Source organism: Podarcis melisellensis, assembly GCF_964234715.1.
Source record: "Podarcis melisellensis genome assembly, chromosome: 3".
Taxonomy (NCBI): Eukaryota; Metazoa; Chordata; class Lepidosauria; order Squamata; family Lacertidae; genus Podarcis; species Podarcis melisellensis.
In genome coordinates this window covers 55,040,346-55,062,572 of record NC_138530.1, presented here as the reverse complement: position 1 = coordinate 55,062,572, position 22,227 = coordinate 55,040,346, and the positions used below count along the sequence as shown (strand labels likewise).

General features: G+C 43.1%; 1 protein-coding gene across 9 annotated transcripts in view; it reads right to left on the bottom strand.

Annotated features, from left to right (window-relative positions):
- IPCEF1 (interaction protein for cytohesin exchange factors 1) overlaps positions 1–22,227 on the bottom strand; it is a 52,506-nt gene that overhangs the window by 17,776 nt on the left and 12,503 nt on the right. Inside the window, exons 1-4 of one of the 9 annotated variants that reach the window (XM_081905204.1) lie at positions 19,561–19,646; positions 5,548–5,597; positions 2,258–2,294; positions 1,547–1,716 (exon numbers count right to left, since the gene is read on the bottom strand). In XM_081905204.1, coding sequence (XP_081761330.1) covers positions 1,547–1,716; positions 2,258–2,294; positions 5,548–5,571 — 231 coding nt within the window. In that variant the 5' untranslated portion in view covers positions 5,572–5,597; positions 19,561–19,646. Of the gene's footprint in view, positions 1–1,546; positions 1,717–2,077; positions 2,230–2,257; positions 2,295–2,495; positions 2,649–2,729; positions 2,856–3,776; positions 3,883–5,547; positions 5,598–10,820; positions 10,839–19,056; positions 19,077–19,560; positions 19,647–22,227 lie in introns of those variants that run through there. The other 8 variants (XM_081905200.1, XM_081905201.1, XM_081905202.1 and 5 more) reach the window with 8 other exon arrangements.

Sequence of the window (22,227 nt, the reverse complement as noted above, 5' to 3'; positions counted from 1 at the left end):
CTAGGTCCATCTTTTGGTACCTTATTATGAGACAGGAGTAGAGCCATTCCCAACTCCTAATTGAAGTCCAAAAAGATACTTTTTTAAAAAAAATAATCAGAAGCTGCTGGTAGGTCCAGAGGAATCAAAATGATCACATTCCCTGTCTGTCCCACAAAAGTACACTAAACCTATTACAGTCCCCCAATGAGATTAAAATCCACAGACTGAAACTGATCTCCATACCCAGTTTCATCCAACAGCAACTGGAGCTGTTCCACTATACAGTACTACAAGTTCAGCCACACTTCCCACCCAAAATGTAGGCCAGTCTAATAAAACCTTCTTATAGCTTCTTTTGAGGGACAGGAATAATGCCCTCTTTCAATAAAATAGCACATTGTGGACTAATCTGACCCGTCGCCTTTGGCTACATGTTATTAAGTACAAATAGTAAGGATCAAACACACATATGTAGTAGGTAGAGAGCTCCCACGACTCCACATACTAACAACAACTGAAGCTTATCCAAGAAACCTTGAAGAACAGATGCCGAGGACACTCCTGATACGGATTTAATAACCAATGAAGTGTTCAAGTCAGAGCGATTTTATCTACAAAGTGCTTTGCAAACAGGTCACAATGGTTGTGACCTGGTGGTCCATCCTGCTGATCTAGGGCCCTTTGGGGCTACACCCATGAAGCTAGAAGTAAACTCAGTAGGACTTAGTGAGTGAGCATGCATAGGATGGTGCCATATGCCAGTCAGTAATGCTCTGCCAGACGGTACAGCACAGATGCAATAGGAACAGAGCAGCAAGGCTGAAATTGTAACCATGTCCACTCCAAAGCAAATCCACAAGAAATCAACAGAGCCTACTCACAGGTAAGTGGAGTTCTTCCACACTGCCAATCAACATGTGGAACCTTGTTGTTCATTTGAACTCATTCTGCATCACCCATGTGTGCTCCAACTGGGTTGCCCTTGTTGCTTTTTCACCCACAACTCTCTCTCCCACTCCCCACACTGCACCCCCCAGAACACCAGAGAAAAGCTTGGACTCTAACCTTTGACAGAGGCCATCTTGGAGCAATCTTGACAACTGCCTAAATTCTCCACCTGTTCCAGAAGTCCAGAATAGCTAGCAACATTAGCTAGAAATTGCAAGGGCAGTTACACAATGGTTCCCACAAAGCTGCACTAGAATCCTTCTTGCTCAAACGTTCCTCCTTTTGAATCAGAAACATGGAGGAAGCTTGGAGTATGGGGAAATTAACTGGCATCTAGGTAAAAAGCAAAGGAAAGTGCCCACTTATCTTCCTATGGGCCCCAAACTTCTCTCAAGCAACCTGTTTATCCAAAAACACTCTGTCCAGCTAACATGTTTCAAAAAAGGAGGGCTTTGTTCCAAACAATGAAGTGAAAATTAAAATAACTTATTCCCTTCCTGTGATTGTCCAAAGACACTAAACTTACAGATTCTTGAATTACACATGATAAAATGGCTTAGGAACACTGAATCTTCCCTTAATATACCTGGAGAAACTAAGAGGTTAGCATGCTTACCACTTGATTGCTGTACCAGTATAATGACGAACACTTCAGGACACACCAGAACTTTTTCCATTTGTTGCCAATAAAGCCCCCTTTCTCTTTCTTCTTGTATAGCCATCCCTGGCAATCAGCTAGCCCCAAGTCCTTGCATGATATCCTTCGACGGCTCATTGTACAAATTCCTGTGTGAAAAAACAAAGTGCCACCTTTAAACATGCATGCAGGGGATGCCAGCATTTTCTTTTGAAATACAACCCAGAATTCTTTCTGTATGGACAGTTAGCAAAGATAAATTAGTCAAAATGAAGCTTTTGGAATCCATAATGATAGAGAACATTGTGCCAGTGAAACAGAATGCAGATTTAAATCCTTTACTGGATGTTTTCCATGTGTGCGTGTGTGATCATAAATATATACAACTGTTAAAATACCCTTCCAAACTGATACGTTAGAAAATTGTATTTTCATGACAGTCAGTACAGACTAGCAATGAATTAAGCAGAACAGTTCTCTCTCTCTCACACACACAGAGCTTTGACATACCGAAACAGCTTAGTCCAAATGAAGAGTGTGTCATTATCTTCCCCACTGAATCAATGTAAAAACTAAGCAGAATAACAGCGTGCTCAACACCAAACAAACAATACAACAAAAACCGTCCTCCTCGCGTGAGCAAAATTTTAACACTAAACAAAAGCAGGAACAAAAGGAAGACCTCATTACCTTGATTTTTCTTCCTTGTCTTCTGACGCAAAGGAACCTGCAAGAAATGCAGGAAGGAAAGAAAAGAGGAAATTTCAGATGGTGTTGCAATATTTTTCAAAAAGGGAGGGGGACTCTGAAGGAGGAGGAAGAGGAGGAGGAGGAGGTGGTAGCAGACAGTCCCAGCACAGAATGGAATCTTTCAAACAAACACACACACAGAGCTAATGGGGAAGCAAGTAGCTGAAGCATAAAATACTGTAATTAAAATTGATTAATTGTGAAGCTCCATGAGAGCAAGTACAGCACTTTTGTGCCTCTGCAACTAAAGCTTCCTGTTTCACACCCGCAGACAGCTATGCTGTGTAGGGGTAGCTCAAACCAGAAACAAAAATCTTCAGCCGAAGCTACAGTGCCCTGTATCAGCTGCTAGACAAGCGCTCCAGCACTCAAAGGGCACACTGAACATCGGTACAACAATCGCTATCTTCACCGCACACTGCGGTCACCACAATAGAACAAGTTTGCAAAGGGCCAGAGGATCAAAGGAGGGTAGGCTAGTTCAGTTCACAACTTAGCCAAATTAATCCTGCTGAATTCAAGAAGATTTAAGGCTCGAGTCACATATACGCACATACCAACCAGTGACTTAGTGCCTGATGACTCACAGCTGAACGTTAAGAATTGCCTCTCATGGAAACAGCGGCTATGAAAGGAGAACTTGACCAGCGATGGCTGTTTCACACAGGAAACCTGGCATCTGATGTGTGACACATGTTCACCTGTATTCCTGCCTTCATATTTCAAAAGGCCATGTCTGCAAAGCGTTGGGTCCCCTATAAAGCCCTTGTGAAAAGAAGGGGCAAAATAAAACATCCAAGGCAAAAACGAGGAAGGTATTGGTCAGGCAAAATAGGGGCTGAAGCTTGTTAATTTTTTCTGCCCCTCAGAACCAATAGTTCTCTGCTTCTCTTCAGGTTCCACTGTAGTGATGCCTCACCTCACAATAAACATGTTCACCCTAATGTCCGGTTCACATAAGTAACTTTGGCACATGTTGTCTTGTGACTAGCTTAGCAACTATCCAAACTGCACCCAGCCACATCCTAAGGATTGTTCAGGGGTAGGATACAGAGGTTCCAGTAAGGTCTGGCCTAGCTACTTATTTTAAAAGGTCGGACCAGCTGACCTGGTTATCATCATCTCAGGGTCTTTGTACTCAACCTCTTACTTATGTTAGGTTAACAGAAAACAATAGAAATGGAACCTTCTGCACGTAATGCAGTTACCCTGTCACTGAACTACTGCCCTTCCCAAGTGAATCAACCAATGAACTGACAACCAAGTTAAAAATCCAATAAGAGGAAACATAACGAAAAACAAGAAAAATGAGACCCATAGAAGAGCCCTATAAGTTATCTGAACTTGTACCAAACAGCCAGAATGAAAGAGATTGAATGAACTTTCCCAGAAGGGAATTCAAGAATTTTGGTGCCACTATGGAAAAGGCCCTGCCCAAAGCAGACCCCTCCTCACACACCTGTATTTCAGATATCAATAGGAGCAGAATCAAGGTCTCTAATCAAGATGGGAAAATATGGGTAGTTAGAACCAGCTCTATAATCAACTTAAATCAGAATCCTTCAGGCTTGACCGAGTTGTGGACCTAGCCGTACAATCTTATTCATCACTATTGAGTTCCGTGAATAAGTGAGTTTAGGACTGCAGGTTTGTGTGACAGGGGGAAATGTGATGTCACAAATTGTATGCTGAAATGACAATGCTACATCATTATCATGCTGGTGGTGAGTAAACATCCTACAGTTTCATCATAGGTTTAACTCATCCACAGGGCTTAATTTTGCAACATCATGGCAGGAAATGGTTCTTTTTTCCAATTTCAAAACAAACTAGTCGCCGCCCTGTACAAATGCACTAGTGGTTAGCACTGGGATAAGCTAGCATAGCACTTTTTTTTCTATTTCCAATGTTCTGGCTGTGCATGCAGTCCAAATGGCTTCACCCATGCACAAGGCTTGGAAGGAATCCCAGGGTTTGCAGAAGTATCAAAAAACCTTAGAAAAATACTGAGGGTTAAAACCTCCCACAAACAGCTTAGTGAAGAGTGAGCGCACTCAGTGGTAAAGGAATGATTAGTGCTTGTTGTGTGACAAAAAGGAAAACAGGCAGGGATCCTGAATAGTGTAACTCCACATTGCAACACTGTGCTGCATGTTCCATTTGTTTCATTAAGTAAACTTTGGGGAAAGAGGGGACACACACACACACACACACACACACAAATCCATAATAGAATTCAGAAAGTACAAACCAGGAATTAAGCTCCAAACATGGATTGTCCCTACTGGAACATTTGGTTTAAACATTGTTTAAATTGCAGCATGACATTTGTTCATAACCATAATGGAATAAATATCCAATCTCCTTAAAAGTATGACCAACATTATGTGTGCCTGTAAATTTCAGATCTCCAATCCTCACCTATGTGAAGAAGTCTCAATAAGTTCTTCACCAACAAAAGTTGACCTAAGAAAATGTTGCAGAGAAATCAGCAAGCTACTTCTTGTTACAAGATTACAAATAAAGAACTGATCTATATAGTAGATTGAAGTGAGATATCACATGTTTTGATTTTTACACAGGTTCCTTGTACACAGAAAAGCAGCATCTTGAGGAGAAAGGTTCCAGCCCAGGATTCTTCCCAAGGTGCTGGATTTCTGAGATGCAGGCAGGGCTTTTACAAGAGGAAACACGAGGCATCACATATGAAATGTTCCTTCTTCTGGATATATGTTTTATGTACCTGACACAACACCTTGTTGTGGGGGCAGATTTCATATTGTTAAGATGTTCATGTGTCTTACTTTACAGAGGACAGTCTTCTATCTGAACTGTCCTTGGAGAATCCTCTATTTGAAGGTCCAAGTAGAGTTTGAGATAGAGAACCTTACAAAAGGAGAGCAAAAGCCTTAAAGTTGCCCATTAATAGCAGGCTGCTCATCAGAACAAGTCATTTGGTCAGTCTTTCATGTGATGATGAGACGCATTGTATTTCTATTTCAATTAGTTATAAATCTGCACATATACATAAAACTTTGGGTGTGCAACTTTTATGCAAATCTGTGTTGCCCTTTCCCCTCTTTCTGATGAGACATATTTTTTTTTAATGTGTTCCAGGTGAATCAACGGGCCATAAGGCCTTATACCCCTCGACATATTCTGCAAGTAATTGTTTTCCCAAAATGGATAGTATCACTTGTTCTCCATTAACAGTGACATTGTATACTTACAGGGGCTTTTCCATCAGCGGCCATACACAAAACCGAAATTGATGGGGAGGCTGGAAAATAAAATGATACATAATAATTACATTTCAAATAACATTAACTGTAGAAAAAATATATATTTCTCACCAAACAATCCTACAACACTGACTATGTAGTGGAGATAAATCACTACTTGATGTAGAAGAGAGGAGAGGACAACACACAGCACAGTAAATTGCATGCAAATGGCAGACATTTCTCCAGCACACTGGGAAGCACCACCAAGGCCCCAGATTGGTGGCAATGATACCAACAGGCTGCCCACAAGCAAAAGGGAACCAATGAACTCGCAGCAATAAAGATACACCTGAGCATACATCCCTGCATCACAGCACCCTCACAACAGTGTCCGCAATCTGTCAGCCCCAGTGGCACAGCCAGCAATGACCCCACTACTATAGGTATCTCTGTAGCCAGGGGTTTGAAGTCCCCTACACTCCTCAAAAACACTATTTTGGTGATAAGAATGGAGAGCCCATTTGGGGGTGAGGTTTTCTGAAAAGCTCTACGTCAAGCTAATCTGCACTGGTTTTTTCTAATTCCTGTCTCATTCGTGAGGCTCGGTAAGAAGCGAGATCCCTGTGCACTTCTGCTAAAAATACAAATAATTCTCACATATTACATGCATCATTGTAGACATTAAATCGTACTATTATACACATAGTATTATATATCTATTCTGTGCATAAATAAGTTTCCTAAAGTAACCAGCACATAAACAGAGCCATACAAGAATACAATATAACTACAGTATATAAAAATATGGAGGCAAGTAGACAGCTCGGAACAATAATTTAAAGAGAAAAACAAGAAGCTAAAAACTAGGAATGGCAGGTGAGAACACAACAACCGCTGTTTCACTCCAGGGTTCTTTCACCAGTTCATGCCATAAAAAAACGCTCTCCTTAGCTTTACAGCTTTAAAATGCTCACAAACTGTTCTGAGTTGACACGCAGTTAGACAGCTTATGTCCAAAAATGTTCAGAAGCGGGGGATTAAAATTAAGCTCTCCGATCCATATTTAGGTAATTATAGAAACGATTTGATTTTTTTTCAGAATTTCTGATCCTCCACAAGATATTATCCAAACATATCTTGGGAACTCTGAAAATAAATTCTTCCCATGCGATGATTTGGAAAAACTCCTGGCCCACTTTATGGTAGTGACTAATCAGGCTGAAGACTTGAGAAACATGCATGAGATGCAAAATGTAGCAATTTTCTAGAGCAACTATCTATCTTGCCTACATGTGTGTGTGTATGTATTATAGCTGATCAGCATCGAAGTTCCAGTTAATGGATTCGCTTGTCTGAAATTATGGAAAATCCTGTTCTTCCTATGGGATGTTCTGCTGACAGCCAATGTAGAATACTAGTGAAAGCTGCAATCCTATATCACTTCATAGGACGCAAACAGCACTATTCAATTTGCTGGGCCTGTCTTCTAAATAAATGTAAATAGGGTCAGGCTGAAAGGATGTGAGCTGCCAAGTCAGGAAATCCACAGCTGAAATCTCACCTTAGCCATGAATTCACTATGCAGTTTTAGGTAAGACACATGCCCTCAGCCTCAGCCCCTTATGTGCAAAATAATCTTTCTTTATTTCAGTTATGTATTTTTCTTTTCCTCCAAGAAACTCAAGACAGTGAACTTCGTTCGTTCCCTTTTAAAAATCCAGACAACTAACCTGTGCAGTAAGTTATGCTATGTGTGGGTCACCTAGTGAACTTCATGGCTGAGTGGGGATTTGAAACCAGGTTTCATATGCTAACATTCTTATCTACCTTACAGAATTCTTGAAAGGAATACTAAAAAATGTATGCCACACAGTCTGAACTCCCTAAGGCAAGTAAAGGGCAGAACGTAGATAGAATTTACCTTTTTATCATTGCAGGCTTTGCAGTAGGCTGAATTAGGCAACCAAAACAAAGACAGAGTAGAGGGGAAATGGAAGTGGATTTAGGCTGGTGCATTCACTTCTAGTCCTAAAAGCAATTTTCTGGTTCAGTCACAGAGATACCCCAGGCCAGATTCAAAAAAACTGTTGCCCCAGCAGGAGCCAGCATAAATCCCACACGTGCAATGGGACTTTCCCCATCTTCTCCTCCTGTAATGATCTCTGGCAGGCAACCAGACCCCGATAAGGAATAATGACTCCCGGCAGGTTTATGTACGTTTATTTACAAAAAGACACATCCAGAGCCCGGCTTCTTGCCTGCTCACATTTACGTTTGTTGGTCAGTCTGAAGTTTCACTCCTCCCACAGCAGGAAGGACACCAGACTCCCACCTTTCCCCTCTTGCCCTTCCGTTGCCCTCTGATTTTATCCAGAAGCCTGGATCAGGGACCGAGAGGTTGATCTTCCCCCTCCTCATTGCTCCCACTCAACCCACACTCAGACCTCTGCTTATCTGCTGATTGCCTAGCAATGCTCTGGCTGCCTTGCAACTCTTCCTCTCCTTGGGAGCTAATAGAGTCTCCTCCAGAAATGGGGGTCAAACTGCCCTTTCTCGATTCTGACAACCAGTTCTCGTCTGCAGAGTTGGACCCTCGTTCATTTAGTTAAATCTCTGAGTCTAACTCATCCCCTGTGCTCTGGGGGGGGCATGTTCCTGACACCTCCTCCCCCCATCTGCTTAGGAGGATCAAGAGCAGGGCTTTTTTCAGCCAGAACTCACTGGAACTCAGTTCCAGCATCTCTCAGGTGGGTGTCATTGCCATTATAAGAGAACAAGGGAGGTGTTTATGGTGAGTTCCGGCACCTCTTTTTCTGGAAAAATGGCACTGATCAAGAGAATCCCTCAACCAGTGAGTGAGGGGAGGGGCAAATGGTCCACCTGGCAAGCAGAAATGCTTGCACTGATGAAACCATCTCCTTAGTGCCAATTCCACCCCCGTTCCTTAATTCTAATTAGTACATGTCCGTGCCTCTGAGTCAATATTTGAACATCTGACTCTGGTTGGTGGACCTCTTGGGGTTTAAGTAAAAGACAACATTGATCATGTAAGCCTAAAGTCTACCCACATCTCCTCTAAAACACTGTACATTTTCCAAGTATTGTTAAGTAATTAAGACATATTCATTCTGTTCTGGATGAGTAATGAAAAAGCATTAGGCTTCACTAACCATTCAGTTCAGAGTCCCTCTTTTTTTGTTCTTCCCAAAAAGCCAAAATAGTTCTAGCTGTTATAAAAGAAACAACATTTTCTCTGCTTTGCTAACAAGCATTCATGCAATTTGCCCTATCTTGTCTCGAGAAACAGCAATGAAGTGATCTGATAGGCTAGATGATCCCCATGGTCCCATCCAACTCTAAAATTCTATGATTCCTCTAGGAGTTTGTTCTGCAAAGCAGTTTCCCCAAATTAGAAGCTGCTGTCCGGAGCACATTTCCCAGATACATGTCCCACTTAACTTCCCAGTAAAAGTAAGTGTGTGTGTGTGTGTGTGTGTGTGTGTGTGAGAGAGAGAGAGAGAGAGAGAGAGAGAGAGAGAGAGAGAATAAATATCATCCATTGATGCACTATAGTTTTGGGTTGTTCCTATTATTCATAAAACATTTGTTTTTGTTCTTATTTGTCTTTGGGATTTGTGTTCTTACATGGAGGCTGCTTCTCTAAGTTTCCTTTTTTTCTTAAAGGTGAAATGATCTTGCAAAGACACAGTGATATCCAACTATGCCACACTCAGAGCAGACCCATTTAATCTATTGACTGAATGTAGGGAAATTTGTTTCTTTCAGTGGGTGGACTGTTGGATATCACCCAACATGTTTAGTATTGATCTCCTGCTGATCTTTAATAAATGATGTGAGGACTTAAGAGCAGCCTTGTTTCAATATTTAAATCTCCCAGTAGGGAGATCAATTGGGTATTCAATTAACTTTTTATTATGGGACAGGTCCCCCTCCCACTCTGAAAAAGTGGCCTTTTTTGCCTTTAGAGCAGCAATTTTAAGGACAAAAAAGTGTTTTTAGAAACTGTTGTAATAATTGAATTTATCCCTTCCACTGATCTGTTAGAGCTTGCCACCTCTCAGGATAGTGTTGTCTCTCTTAAGAAAGTGGCCCCTCTAGCCACTCCATGGCTATATTAGCACAGAACTTATTTCTGGCCAGTTTGAACACTTTGAGCAAGGCTGGATTTCAGAAGCTCGAAGTTAACATATAGGGAATGATAAATAGTGAGTCAGAGGCAGACTTAGTCATGATTACAGGAGACCCTCTGAAACCATGTTTACAGGAGACCCTCTGGGACTTCAAGTTAGTCATGACTAAGACATTCTATTGGTTTCAATGGGTCTTCTCTGTGACTTAAGACTGGCTCCAACCCGTGTATTTTGGATACATCCATCACATTTTCATGCATGCCAACTTGCAGTCTGAAAATACTTGCATTGATGGGTGGTGTTAAAATATGTTGAGTACATTTTTAAAATAATTTGTTATTGAGGGGTTTCTTTCTATACACAAACACCTCAACAATAAAAAAGGACTGTGGGACACCAGACACTGTGCCTATAAGTCTGTTAGAATTTATGAACTGAGATGTGCTATTCTTAATATGCATTTTGCTTTTAATAAGCTAAAGAACAACAAACAGTCTAAAACAATAGACCCAAATGCTCACATTGTTGCCTTCAGCTATTGGAAACTAAAAATAAGGCAGATGTTTCTAAAAGTAGCTGCAAGGGAGGAAATGAAAATGAGGAGGGATCCTATAAAAGAAAAGAAAAACCAATGCTGTTCAGAAATTATATTCCAAATGTAAACAAGCAGATAGGAAACACCTTTTTTCATCATGCAAATTATAAAGGAACATCAAACATTAAGCAGAAAACAATGAAACAGTATAACAAAAACAAAAATAGCATAACTAAATGGGCTACAACATATGAAGAAAAAAATGAGAGTCTGGGGAACTATGGTGAACAAACAAACAAAAAACCCTTACTATAGGTAAAATAGTTGGTTATCAAATTTTAAAGGATGAAGCTGGATATAGATTCTTGAGAAGGGTAAGTCAATGCTATGCTAAGAAAACTGGGCATTTAAATATAGCCACACCAATTATGTAAAGAATGTATGGTGTGTTGAGGGGGGGGCAGAACCTCAGATTTGTATTGATTTGGGGGGGCACCTGCCCCCAGGCTACACCCATGTTCATAGAGGACACATTGTGCTCCTTCTGAGGTAGTTTGTCCACCTTTGGTCCCCATCCTGCACTTGGCCCTCACCTGTTGTTCCTAGAAGCTGTCAGCATGTGAGAGAGGCCACACCCCAGGAAATGACTTTGACTGGCAGGCTAAACCAGGTGAGGGTAGCCAATGGGGCTCAAACTCTTCATCAGTTAGGGGCTTCCCCCGCATGCAAAGATAGGCTCTGGCAGATTAAGCAGTCAAGACCAAGAATGGATCCAATGGTCAAGAAGAGAGTTTCTGTAAGTGCTGTAGAGGGAAGTGAGGGGCAGATGGGGCACATCAACCTGGCAAGGTAGCTCATCTAGGAAAAAGAAAACACTGGTCCTAAACTTCTGCTGCCTTGCAGGATATCTCCGGGAGAAGAAAAGACTAGAGAGTAAACCCTTCAAAAATCCAGCGTGGTGTCCTTAAGATGGTTGGATGGCTCCTTGTACAACTCCTTCCAGCAGCTCCTGCAGCCAAGCTGCTGCCAAATGCTCTGCTTTCCTTTGAACCACTTCAGCGAGGCTGAGGGAGGTCTTGTCGTCTGCGCAACTCAGTGTCAGTTTGCGTTTCTTAGTACAGTGGTACCTTGGGTTAAGAACTTAATTTGTTCTGGAGGTTCGTTCTTAACCTGAAACTGTTCTTAACCTGAAGAACCAATTTCGCTAATGCGGCCTCCTGCTGCTGCTGCGCCGCCGGAGCATGATTTCTGTTCTCATCCTGAAGCAAAGTTCTTAACCCGATGTAATATTTCTGGGTTAAGGGAGTCTGTAACCTGAAGCTTATGTAACCTGAAGCGTTTGTAACCTGAGGTACCACTCTACAGAAAGTATTGATCTGATGTGTAGAGATCTTTCCCATTCTAATTAATTCAAGAGGGTTCTGGAAGCTTCTGGAAGCTTCTCTGTGTGAAAGAAAGCTGAGTACAGCTGGTTTGAACTGGTTGTTATCTCTTTCTGTCAAGGTCATGCTGACTATAAATTAGCAGGGCCAGAAGGAGCCGGGTTTCACACATTCTCTATCTCTTTTCCTTCTGGTGTGGTGTTCTGTACATAGATAGTGTTAAGGTTTAGACTTATTATAAGCTATTGTAAGTTTAAGTTAAGTCTGTGGCAACTGGATTTCTTATGGACAGTGCCAATCCTGAATCCATTGGATTTGTGGCCATTATGCTCATTTGCCTTCAGTAGCAGTAAAGCTCTGCTGGATGAAATACAATTGCCTCTGGTCTATTTTTGGGGAATCCTGCAATGTGTTTTAAGTTTGTGCTCTAACTATGCATTGGAATCTACTCTGGATCATTTTGAGTAGAATTTCAATGACACCCAAGACCTCTATACACGCTGCCCAGGCTTCAGCCCCAGGGAGGTCACTTCAGTGCTACTAACACACTCCATTGTCTTTTGAGTCGGATGTCAACAACAAGTCGATTGTATAAATTGTTGATGTAACTGCTAATTTTGCATAACTTTACCGCTGTTATTGATGGGGCGGTAATATGAGTTGCCTCTCTACACAGCCAGATTTAAGGTAAGTCACAGCAACATCCAAATATCTGACACCGGAAATGCTCCTCACTTTCCCTCACCCAGTGGTGTAGCGTGGGTTGTCAGCACCCAGGGCAAGGCAAGTAATTTGCGCCCCCTAACCCGTGGATTTGCACCGCCTAACCCTAACCCCCAGATGTTGCTCCTGGTGCGGCCAGCCCCCCTGCACCCCCCACACTACGCCACTGCCCTCACCCCCTACCCCCTTGCTCCCATGGAAAATTCAGAAGCTGCTGCCAAACTTTCAGCTCTACAGGGTTTTTCAGATAACATTTGGATGACAAATTAATGTGCATGGAGCAGCACTTGGGTGGGGAGAGTGGGATCATGGTAAGAGCCTCTCTCCCTGCAATCGGGAACCCAATTAAAGCAGGGTTTCCAATCAAGCAAAGAGAATCTGGCATGCACAGATTCTCTGTCCTTCCAAATGAATGTGTGTAGGTCAGTGCAGGCAGAACCTGCAATTCCGCTCCCTCATCACTCTGGCAGATTCTTTATAAACCTGAGAGTCTTGCAGAAAGGGCTAATGACTGCAGCTCTAAGGACTGAAAGCTGGGGCTGTCACAGAACACATCATCACAGTCTAGCTATATATAGAGCTGCATTTCTGGAAATGTACAGCTTGAAATAAATAAATGACAGTATGGATTGCAATTAAATTGTCACAGCCTTCTCTGAATTGCATGGACAGCTGCAGAGACCCTTATGGTGGGAATGACTTGTCAGCAAGGTTTGAAGATTAATGAATGGTGTGTGTGTGTGTGTAAATAGTCAGAAAAGCAGCTCTCCCACCCCCAAATACATATTTTTAGGATTTAATTGAAAATGCCAGGCTGTAAAATCCAAGTGCAACCTTTAAACACACACACACAGAAAGAGAGATTTTCATAGAGACCCTGAAAAACCTAAGTATGCCTAGTCTTTGCCTCTAAATTATTTTCAACATGTGTGCTGATCAGTGGCGTAACGTGGGGGGTGCAGGGGGGCCGGCCGCACCGGGCGCAACATCTGGGGGGGGGCGCTCACACTCACAGCTCTCTGCCCCTACCTCACTCGAGTGCTAAAATCCACGGGTTAGGGGGCGCAAATTACTTGCCTTGCCCCGGATGCTGACAACCCATGCTACGCCACTGGTGCTGATCCTACAATTCACCCAGATCAAGTAATTTTTTATCTACATTTCTTTGTTTCCTTGCAGTCCTAAGTGCTCTATTTCTGTAATTTATCAACATTTCACACACCAAGAGGCGCATTTATCAAGATACAATTCTCATGTTGATTTCTAATATGGGAAAAATCACTGAGAAATTAGTTTGGTGCATAATTCTGTTGTGGTGGATGTTTCAGTTGAGCGCGCCCTCGTGTGGCGAGAGCCAGCATTTTCCCACTTCATAATGAACTATTGCTTTCAGAGGGGTGAGAGAGCCCTGGGGCATGTCAGAAGAAGATTCTCTCATTGATTGCAGTGCAATACATTACACAATGCATTAAATACACGAAACAGTATGCTATGGCACGAACCATCCCAGCTCCTACCATACGAGGGCACATCAGATTGGAAGAAATACCGCAGAGACCTGGGGCAAAGTTAACTTTCAGTTTAGCTTAAACAAAAAAATAAATAAATCTAACATAACAAATTGGGCCTATATTTTGTGAAACTCTTTGGGATTGTAGGCAGAATGCAACATTTCTGCCTTTCACACTGATCATCTTCAGTATTAAAGTAACACCAGTAATACATTTGGGAGGTTTCTTCAACAATGACTGTGTCCCAGATGGCAGCTTGTGAGAGACTGCACTGTGACAATGCCCACATTCTACACATGCAGTTGTAAAAACTGCTGTATCTTGGTCTTCTGCACCTTTTTCTAGCACGTCAAGCTGCAAAAGCCAGCATTGTCAGTAAAGGTGCAATCAGTGCTTCTTTTCTAAAAAAAAATATGTTTAGGGGTACTCTCATTTTGACTCAAGTTTAAATCGGGGCAGAGGGGGAAATACAGTAAATGGACAAAAGTACAAAGATTCACAAAATGTTTAGGGGTATGCGTACCCCTAGAGAAAAAAAAGCACTGGGTGCAATAGATGTTCCTTGTTGTTGTTGTTTAGTCGTTTAGTCGTGTCCGACTCTTCATGACCCCATGGACTAGAGCACGCCAGGCACTCCTGTCTTCCACTGCCTCCTGCAGTTTGGTCAAACTCATGCTGGTAGCTTCAAGAACACTATCCAACCATCTCGTCCTCTGTCGCCCCCTTCTCCTTGTGCCCTCAATCTTTCCCAACATCAGGGTCTTTTCCAGGGAGTCTTCTCTTCTCATGAGGTGGCCAAAGTATTGGAGCCACAGCTTCACGATCTGTCCTTCCAGTGAGCACTCAGGGCTGATTTCCTTAAGAATGGATAGGTTTGATCTTCTTGCAGTCCATGGGACTCTCAAGAGTCTCTCCAGCACCATAATTTAAGTCATTCCATACACACACACACACACACAAACACACACACAAACACACACAAACACACACACACACACACACACACACACATATATATATATTCATATACATATAAAGAATCTAAAGTCAGATTTTGAACTGACTCCTATGACTACTTTTTCAATGGAAAGAAAACATAGTTTCACAGAATAAATTCAACATGTTTGTGGTTTCAATACCTACTGAAGACATTACTGAGACCGGTCTTTCCACAGGGACCATCCTAAGCTGTGTCTATTGCCAATTTTATGAAGCAGCAGAACTGTATTGGATATTGTTTTTAGAAGTCAGTACCCTTGTTTTATATGCTGTGATTTGGTATAATATTGTCTTGTGTGTTGTTAAAAAAAACTGAATAGGAAGTCATGAATAAATTCTTCAAATAAATAACAGAATTTGCTATTGGGAGTGAAACTGACTAAGGGATTCATCAAACTTAGCCTGAAGACCAGTTGGCCCTGTGCATTTCCTAATATTTACACAAAAAACCCCACTAGTGTTATGGTGGCAACATGACATTAGCATGGGAGAGGGGACAAATGTAATTTAACAGTGACATCCCAGGTACTATCCAATAAGTTCTAGAAATGTTATGCATCTACATTCTAGACGGCACTCTGAAACACAAGGTAAGGTTGGGAGAAAATGGCATGCTGTGATCTGAGTGTTAGCGAAATACAGTGTTCTTGGGACAGAAAGGCCCCTTGAATAGATGGCTCTCACGAACAAAATGAGAGGTTCTAGTTGCACCACAAAGTGATTATCTGGCAAGATCCCCCTGGAATAAGAAGAGCGAGAGCTCTGCACAGAAACTATCCCCAAGTCACCAAGGAACAAAACAGAAGTGATAACACTGTACAGGAAGTAGCCAAAGAAGTCCTACTACTTTAAGAAATGTCCACAAGAAGCTTCCTGTTCATTGCACAAGTGCAGTATCACAATGAAAAGCCGTTACGTGCTGCCCTGTGCACAAGGCAATATGGCATTTGCTTAAACCATCACAAGTGAATCCACTGCACCACCCTGCATGATCATCTATTGCAAGCAGACAAATATTTAGCCTACATTATTCGCTCATGGCAAACATCTGCTCTGAAAATCATCCTGGAATTTGTTTAGTATGCATTTAACTGGAGCCATGGGGGCCCAGGCACCCACAAATTTTCAATGAAGGGGCGGGGGGGCCAAGTTCGAATTGGTGGTGCACGTATGTCGCACGGTGTGCTTGTGTCACCTGCGCATGCTGCGTGGCATCTGCACAACACATAGCACAGACATGCCACTGTGATGTTGCGCAGTCCCAGGCCCCCTCTGTCATGGGGGCAAGACAGTGTGCCTGCCAGCCTGGGGATATCTCACTACTTTGAAGCAGTTGTTTCCAGGGAAGGGGGTGAAAGAGCACAAAAGTGTTATAGAACAGACATCAAACTTAACATGACGATTGTCCTGGGTTGGTGATCCCAGTGGCATAGCGTGGGGGGTGCAGGGGGGGCCGGCCGCACCGGGTGCAACATCTGGGGGTTAGGGTTAGGGGGCGCAAATTCACGGGTTAGGGGGCACAAATTACTTGCCTTGCCCCGGGTGCTGACAACCCACGCTACGCCACTGGGTGATCCTGGTCTGCAGTTTTGTGCTCCCTTTTTCTCCAGGCTCCTCTGTGCCTTATAGTCAGTAGAAAATATTAGCAGCATGCAGCTGACTTACTAAACAAGGAGCCTTCTGTGCACTAATACCCATTTACTCTGGGTGATTGGTCTCCGCACAGTGCCCAGTTTATGAATGCCCTTTTTAAAACCTCTGTAGAGGTGACAAGCAGGTGTTCCTGCTGCTGCTGGATTGTTCTTTTTATCGGGCTGATTGCTGATTACTAGTTCAGGATGGTTAGTTAATGTTTCCTCAGTGGGAGTTAATGGTTGGGATTTGGTCACCTGGACTCTCCCCTAAGCATTTTGAATGGTCAAGATAAGTGCCCTGGAGCCAGGAGAAAGTGACAGGTCTCCAGATAATGGCAGAATGGCATCAGGAAAAGCAGTAGGTGGCTCTTTGTTGTTGGTTTTTTGTTTTTTTTAAGTAAGAGACTACAGAATTGAAAGTTCCACCCAGAGTTAGATGGAAGGAACTGACAATGCAGCCTGGTGTTTTCCGAAGATCTGCTATAAGAATAGATAAAGGGTAAAGGGACCCCTGACCATTAGGTCCAGTCGTGACCAACTCTGGGGTTGCGGTGCTCATCTCGCTTTATTGGCCGAGGGAGCCAGCGTACAGCTTGCAGGTCATGTGGCTAGCATGACTAAGCCGCTTCTGGCAAACCAGAGCAGCGCACGGAAACGCCGTTTATCTTCCAGCTGGAGTGGTACCTATTTATCTTCTTGCACTTTGATGTGCTTTCAAACTGCTAGGTTGGCAGGAGCAGGGACCGAGCAACGGGAGCTCACCCTGTTGCGGGGATTTGAACCGCCGACCTTCTGATCAGCAAGTCCTAGGCTCTGTGGTTTAACTCACAGTGCCACCTGCATCCCAAGAATACTTGTTTGCTTTTTAGGTTGTCTCATCTAGTTTACAAATAACACTAAACCATGTTTTGCTTTGGCAAAGCTTAGTTTGTCAAAATGTCAGAAGCCAGACCAGCAGACTAACGGGGGGGGGGGGTTCTGCAATGGTGGAGGAACCCTCTCCAGCATCCAGGGCGGCACAGCCCGTATGGACTGTGCATGTGCGGCATCCCGCACGTGCGCACTCCGTACAGAATGCCACACATGCGCAGTCCGTAGGGGCTACCACGCGCGCATGGTGGCTGCATGGGCTGCTGCTTGCATGGCGTCCATAAGGGCTGCCAAGCGCGAGCGGCATCCCCTATAGACTGTGCATGTGCGGCAACTGTATGGGATGCTGCACATGAGCAGTCCGTATGGGATGCCACTTGCACGGCAACCGTACAGGCTGCTATGGACTGTGCATGCCCTCAGCCGCTCTACAGCTGAGGGGAGGCAGGGGCCATCTTGTCATCCCTCCCACAGTGGCACCCGGGGCAGCCCGCCCCCTCTGCCCCCCCTTCCTACGCCCCTGGGTTTCTGACAAAAAACACTAAGTGAAACCATGATCTGTTGCTGGCTTATGAAGTGTGGCTTGCTTTAACTATAGTTTGGCATCATGTCTAAACTCATTAGCCTTGCTTAACTATGGTTCTTTTGGAGGCTTTGGAGATACCTGCCAAGGCACAAGGAAAGAGGAGATGAAAACCTAAACAAGCTTTGGTGGGGTTGTTTGTTTGTCTGTAAGACAAGCCATGGCTTGTTGAATCAATTGTGATTAAATAAACCATGGCTTAGTGTTCTGGGCAAACACAGCCCTTGTCTGTATATTTGCAAATAAAACAAATATTACAAAGGTACTATAGATTCCCTGCCTTTCATCCAAAGAAAATAAAATTCAGCGCCCCTGGGATTTCTCATTCCTCAACTGCAACAGTGGCAAAGCTAAGTGGTCAGCCATTTGGAAACGCAATAAACCCACTTCTGCAAACACAGGATATAGTTATCATTCAGCACTACTTCTAAAAGGAGACATTCAGATACACTTGTGCATTGAATGAACACACACAATTTTTTTTTGCAACATGTGTTAACTTGCTCACCAGTGCTAGGGTTCCTGTTTTATCAACACAGCTGGGTTTTATCCCACAAACAGTCATTGTTACATGTGTAATTATCATAATCTGTTCTTTTCTGCATTTCCGTTCCTTCTGACTGCATTGTTCACAATCCCCTGCCCCAAACCACGTATATATAGCCTGCAAGTCAGGATAACACTGAATGAATCTGATGAAGTGGACTGCAGCCTACAAAAGCTTGTGCCAAATTTGCTACCCTTTAAGGTGCCATAAGGCTTTTCATTGCTTTTATTTTATTTTAGTGCTGCAAGAGGCTAATACAGCTTTTTCTCTGGTGGGGAAATGGATTAAGCTCTGCAAGGAGAGGCTGTGTACACATTGACAACTTAAAACACAGCTGGGTCATTCTTTTTCTCAAAAGCTACCTTGGGGAGAAATGCAGTATCAAAATGCAGCATTTGCTAAGAAGTGACATATTAGATACAGGATATATAGGCATTATGCCTAATGTGTACACTGTTTCCCAATTTATAGATAACACAACAGGGACAATTTAATCAAACACCGGCACTTTCTACCTTAATTTCAATATATGTGCTGTGATCCAGAATTATTCTTATTAGTTATTACATTTATACTCCACCTTTCCTCCAAGGAGCTCAAGGTCGGGTACAGAGTTCTCCCCGCCCCCTTTTCATCTTCACAACATCCCTGTGAGGAAGGTTAGGCAGAGAGTGAGTGACTGGCCCAAGGTCACCCAATGAGCTTCACGGCTAGGTGTGGGTTTTAACCCTGCTGTCCCAGATCCTAGTCAAACCTTCTAACCATGCCACACTTGCCTAAGAATAAGTCACACTGAAAATAATGGGACTTAATTCTGATCATATATGATTGCACTGTAAATCTCACCTCTTTTTTTTGTAAAACCTCGTTGATTTAAACTGCTTAATTTTGTCTGGGCTTTGCACTCCTTCAATCAGTCGCATGCATTGTCTAACCAAAGGAAAAGAGGAAGTAGTACTGATCTTTGAAAAATAAAAGCAACATTATTGTGAATGCATCGTAACTCCTAGCCTACTATATCACACAGGAGGTAAATACCAGAATAGCATTTCACTGAAAATTTAGAGGAGCAAGTTGCACATACCCAGGAGTCAGGAATTCAAGAGACCCCCCTCCAGCGCTGCCACTTTCTCCACCTTCTCAGAGGAGACAGGAAACTCTTCTTACTCAAATTGGTTGCAATGAAAGATTACCCAAGAGGAAACTGGTGGGAAAGTCATGAGCAGGCAAACCAAAGAGAATAAGCTGGGTGGCATAACAATTTCCAGTCGAGACCAAACTGGAAGAGAGGGGGCATATTAATTTTGCTCAATCAAGATTAAGCAGAAGCAGTCAGGTTCCCTAATTCTTAACCTACGTAGCCAAGAAACATATTGAGCGTGTGAGTTGCGTTGTCATGTTCACTGTACAGGCTAACATAGCTGTGGACACACAGGAAAAGCAGTTGTACTTAATGATGCAACCCAGAGCTATCTCTTTTAACTCCTCCTTTATCCTCTATGTCAGTGTACTTCAACCTGACCATTGGTGGAACTGGCTGGGGATGATGGGAGTTGTAGTCCAGCAACATCTGGGGGGTTCAAGGTTGAAGAACACTGCTATCCTGCACCACTAAAATTAGGGCTGCTTTTTCAAGTTCATGTGAATTTGGATTGGGACCTCTGCCCCACTCGCCATCAGTTGGGAAGAACTTCTGTCTGTGTACATTTTAAGCTGAAACAAGTCTTGTCCAACATCTTACATTGCATCTCTTGCACTCTTCTCCTTCTCCACACCATCCAGCTATTGCATGTACTTACAAGCTTCCTGTCACCTGTCAATATCATCCACACATGACATCCAACTATCATGACAGGTGTCACAACCGGAAAGCAAACTAAGCTAGTGTGTGGTTCGCACAGCACTTTGCAGGGCACCCTGCCACCCTGTAAGCAAACTTTTTTAAAAAAAAAAGTTAAAGAAGCAGGAAATTGAGGGGATGGCACAAAAGACACAGAGCCCCTGAGCCACACTCCTGATTTAAACAGAGCCAGTCTCTCTCACACAAAAGTCAGTGGAAAGCTGACTGGTTGCTTTTCTTAAGTCTCTGACTCCTCTGCAATACATTTAGAAGAAAAACCACTAAAACAGCCAAGGTCAGCCTCCTCGATTTCCCACTGCTTTTCAATGATAATTATTTCCATAGAGACAAGTTTTATGTTTCTTCTTTAAAAAAAACAACAACTAGCAACACTTAACTCCTCTGCTTTATTCCACTCTTTCGGCACCCGCTAAAAACATTCTTGTTCAGACAAGCCCTACCCAGATGCTTAGAAAGCTGAGGTAATTTTAATCTGTTTTAGTATTTTGAGTTCTGTATGTTTGTGATTTCCTCCCTTGGTTTTCTTGTTTTTGTAATGTTATCTTTTTGCAAGTCGCTTTGTGTGTGGGGGGGGTTATACGATCAGACGCTGTATAAATTTTATGAAAATAAATAAATAAAAGCGTTTGAGTGCAGCAATCTAAGTGGTTACCATGAGGAAAGATTGCATCATTTGGTACTTTTTGATTTATAAAAAAGGGAGGGAGTAAGAGGCAACATGATAGAAGTTCATAAAATTATGCATGAAGTGAAGAGAGAGAAGTTTTTGTCCTTCTCTCATAACACTGGTGCCAAAATGTCTTAGGCCAGCCCTGAGGGCAGCACACATAGGTAGCCCTCAGTCAGTCAGGTTTGTGATCCCAATTATCCTGAAAGTGCAATAAGAAAAGGATGTTGAGATTGAGATTTCATTCCTCCATTGCTGGATGTGTGATTGTTTTCATCACATGTCTATGTTGACATTCCATACTATTGGAGTCATGAGAACGGAAGTTCAGTTACACTGTTCCGTTTTGTTGTACTATTGCTTTTAGTCTGTTCTCTCTCGGAGAAGAAGAAAGAGGAGCCATGTTTCCTTTGTTCTGTAACACTTGTAGCTTAGATTCCACACCTAGCTTCTGCTTGGACTCTGCTACAGTACAGTGGTACCTCGGGTTACATACGCTTCAGGTTACATACGCTTCAGGTTACAGACTCCGCTAACCCAGAAATAGTACCTCGGGTTAAGAACTTTGCTTCAGGATGAGAACAGAAATCTTGCTCCGGTGGCGCAGCGGAACAGGAGGCCCCATTAGCTAAAGTGGTGCTTCAGGTTAAGAACAGTTTCAGGTTAAGAACGGACCTCTGGAACGAATTAAGTACTTAACCCGAGGTACCACTGTATTGTGTGCATATATCTTCGGATGTGTGTTGCAGAAGCACATGGGGAAAGAAGAGTGTTGAATCATCCCGAGGGTCACTTGTGGGGGAGAACGCAGCTGCCTGGCGTTCTCTAGTTGGTGCAAGATGCCCAGCACGGTTTAGTGTACCAACAGTTTGGAGGGGGCACCAGAGTACAAACAGGGCATTTTTTCCGCTGTTTCCTAAGGTCAAATGGCACAACTCTATCTTATCCATGAGAAGGGAGAAAGAGCACCACTTCTACGCACCAATACTTCGTCACTGGCAATTGCTTATAGCCCTAAGCAACTACAATATAAGTCTACCCAATTCAACTCTACTGCGATACCCACGCAAAGTGAACTTGGCGGATGACTCACCAAGTCCCATTGCTCTCAGTAGATCCTCTGTGTGTAATGATTCAGACAGAGCTAGCAGCTCACCCACTCCCCCTGGCCTGGGTCCCCTGTCAAACCCCTCAACACCAGTCACCCCCACCTACAGCTGTGC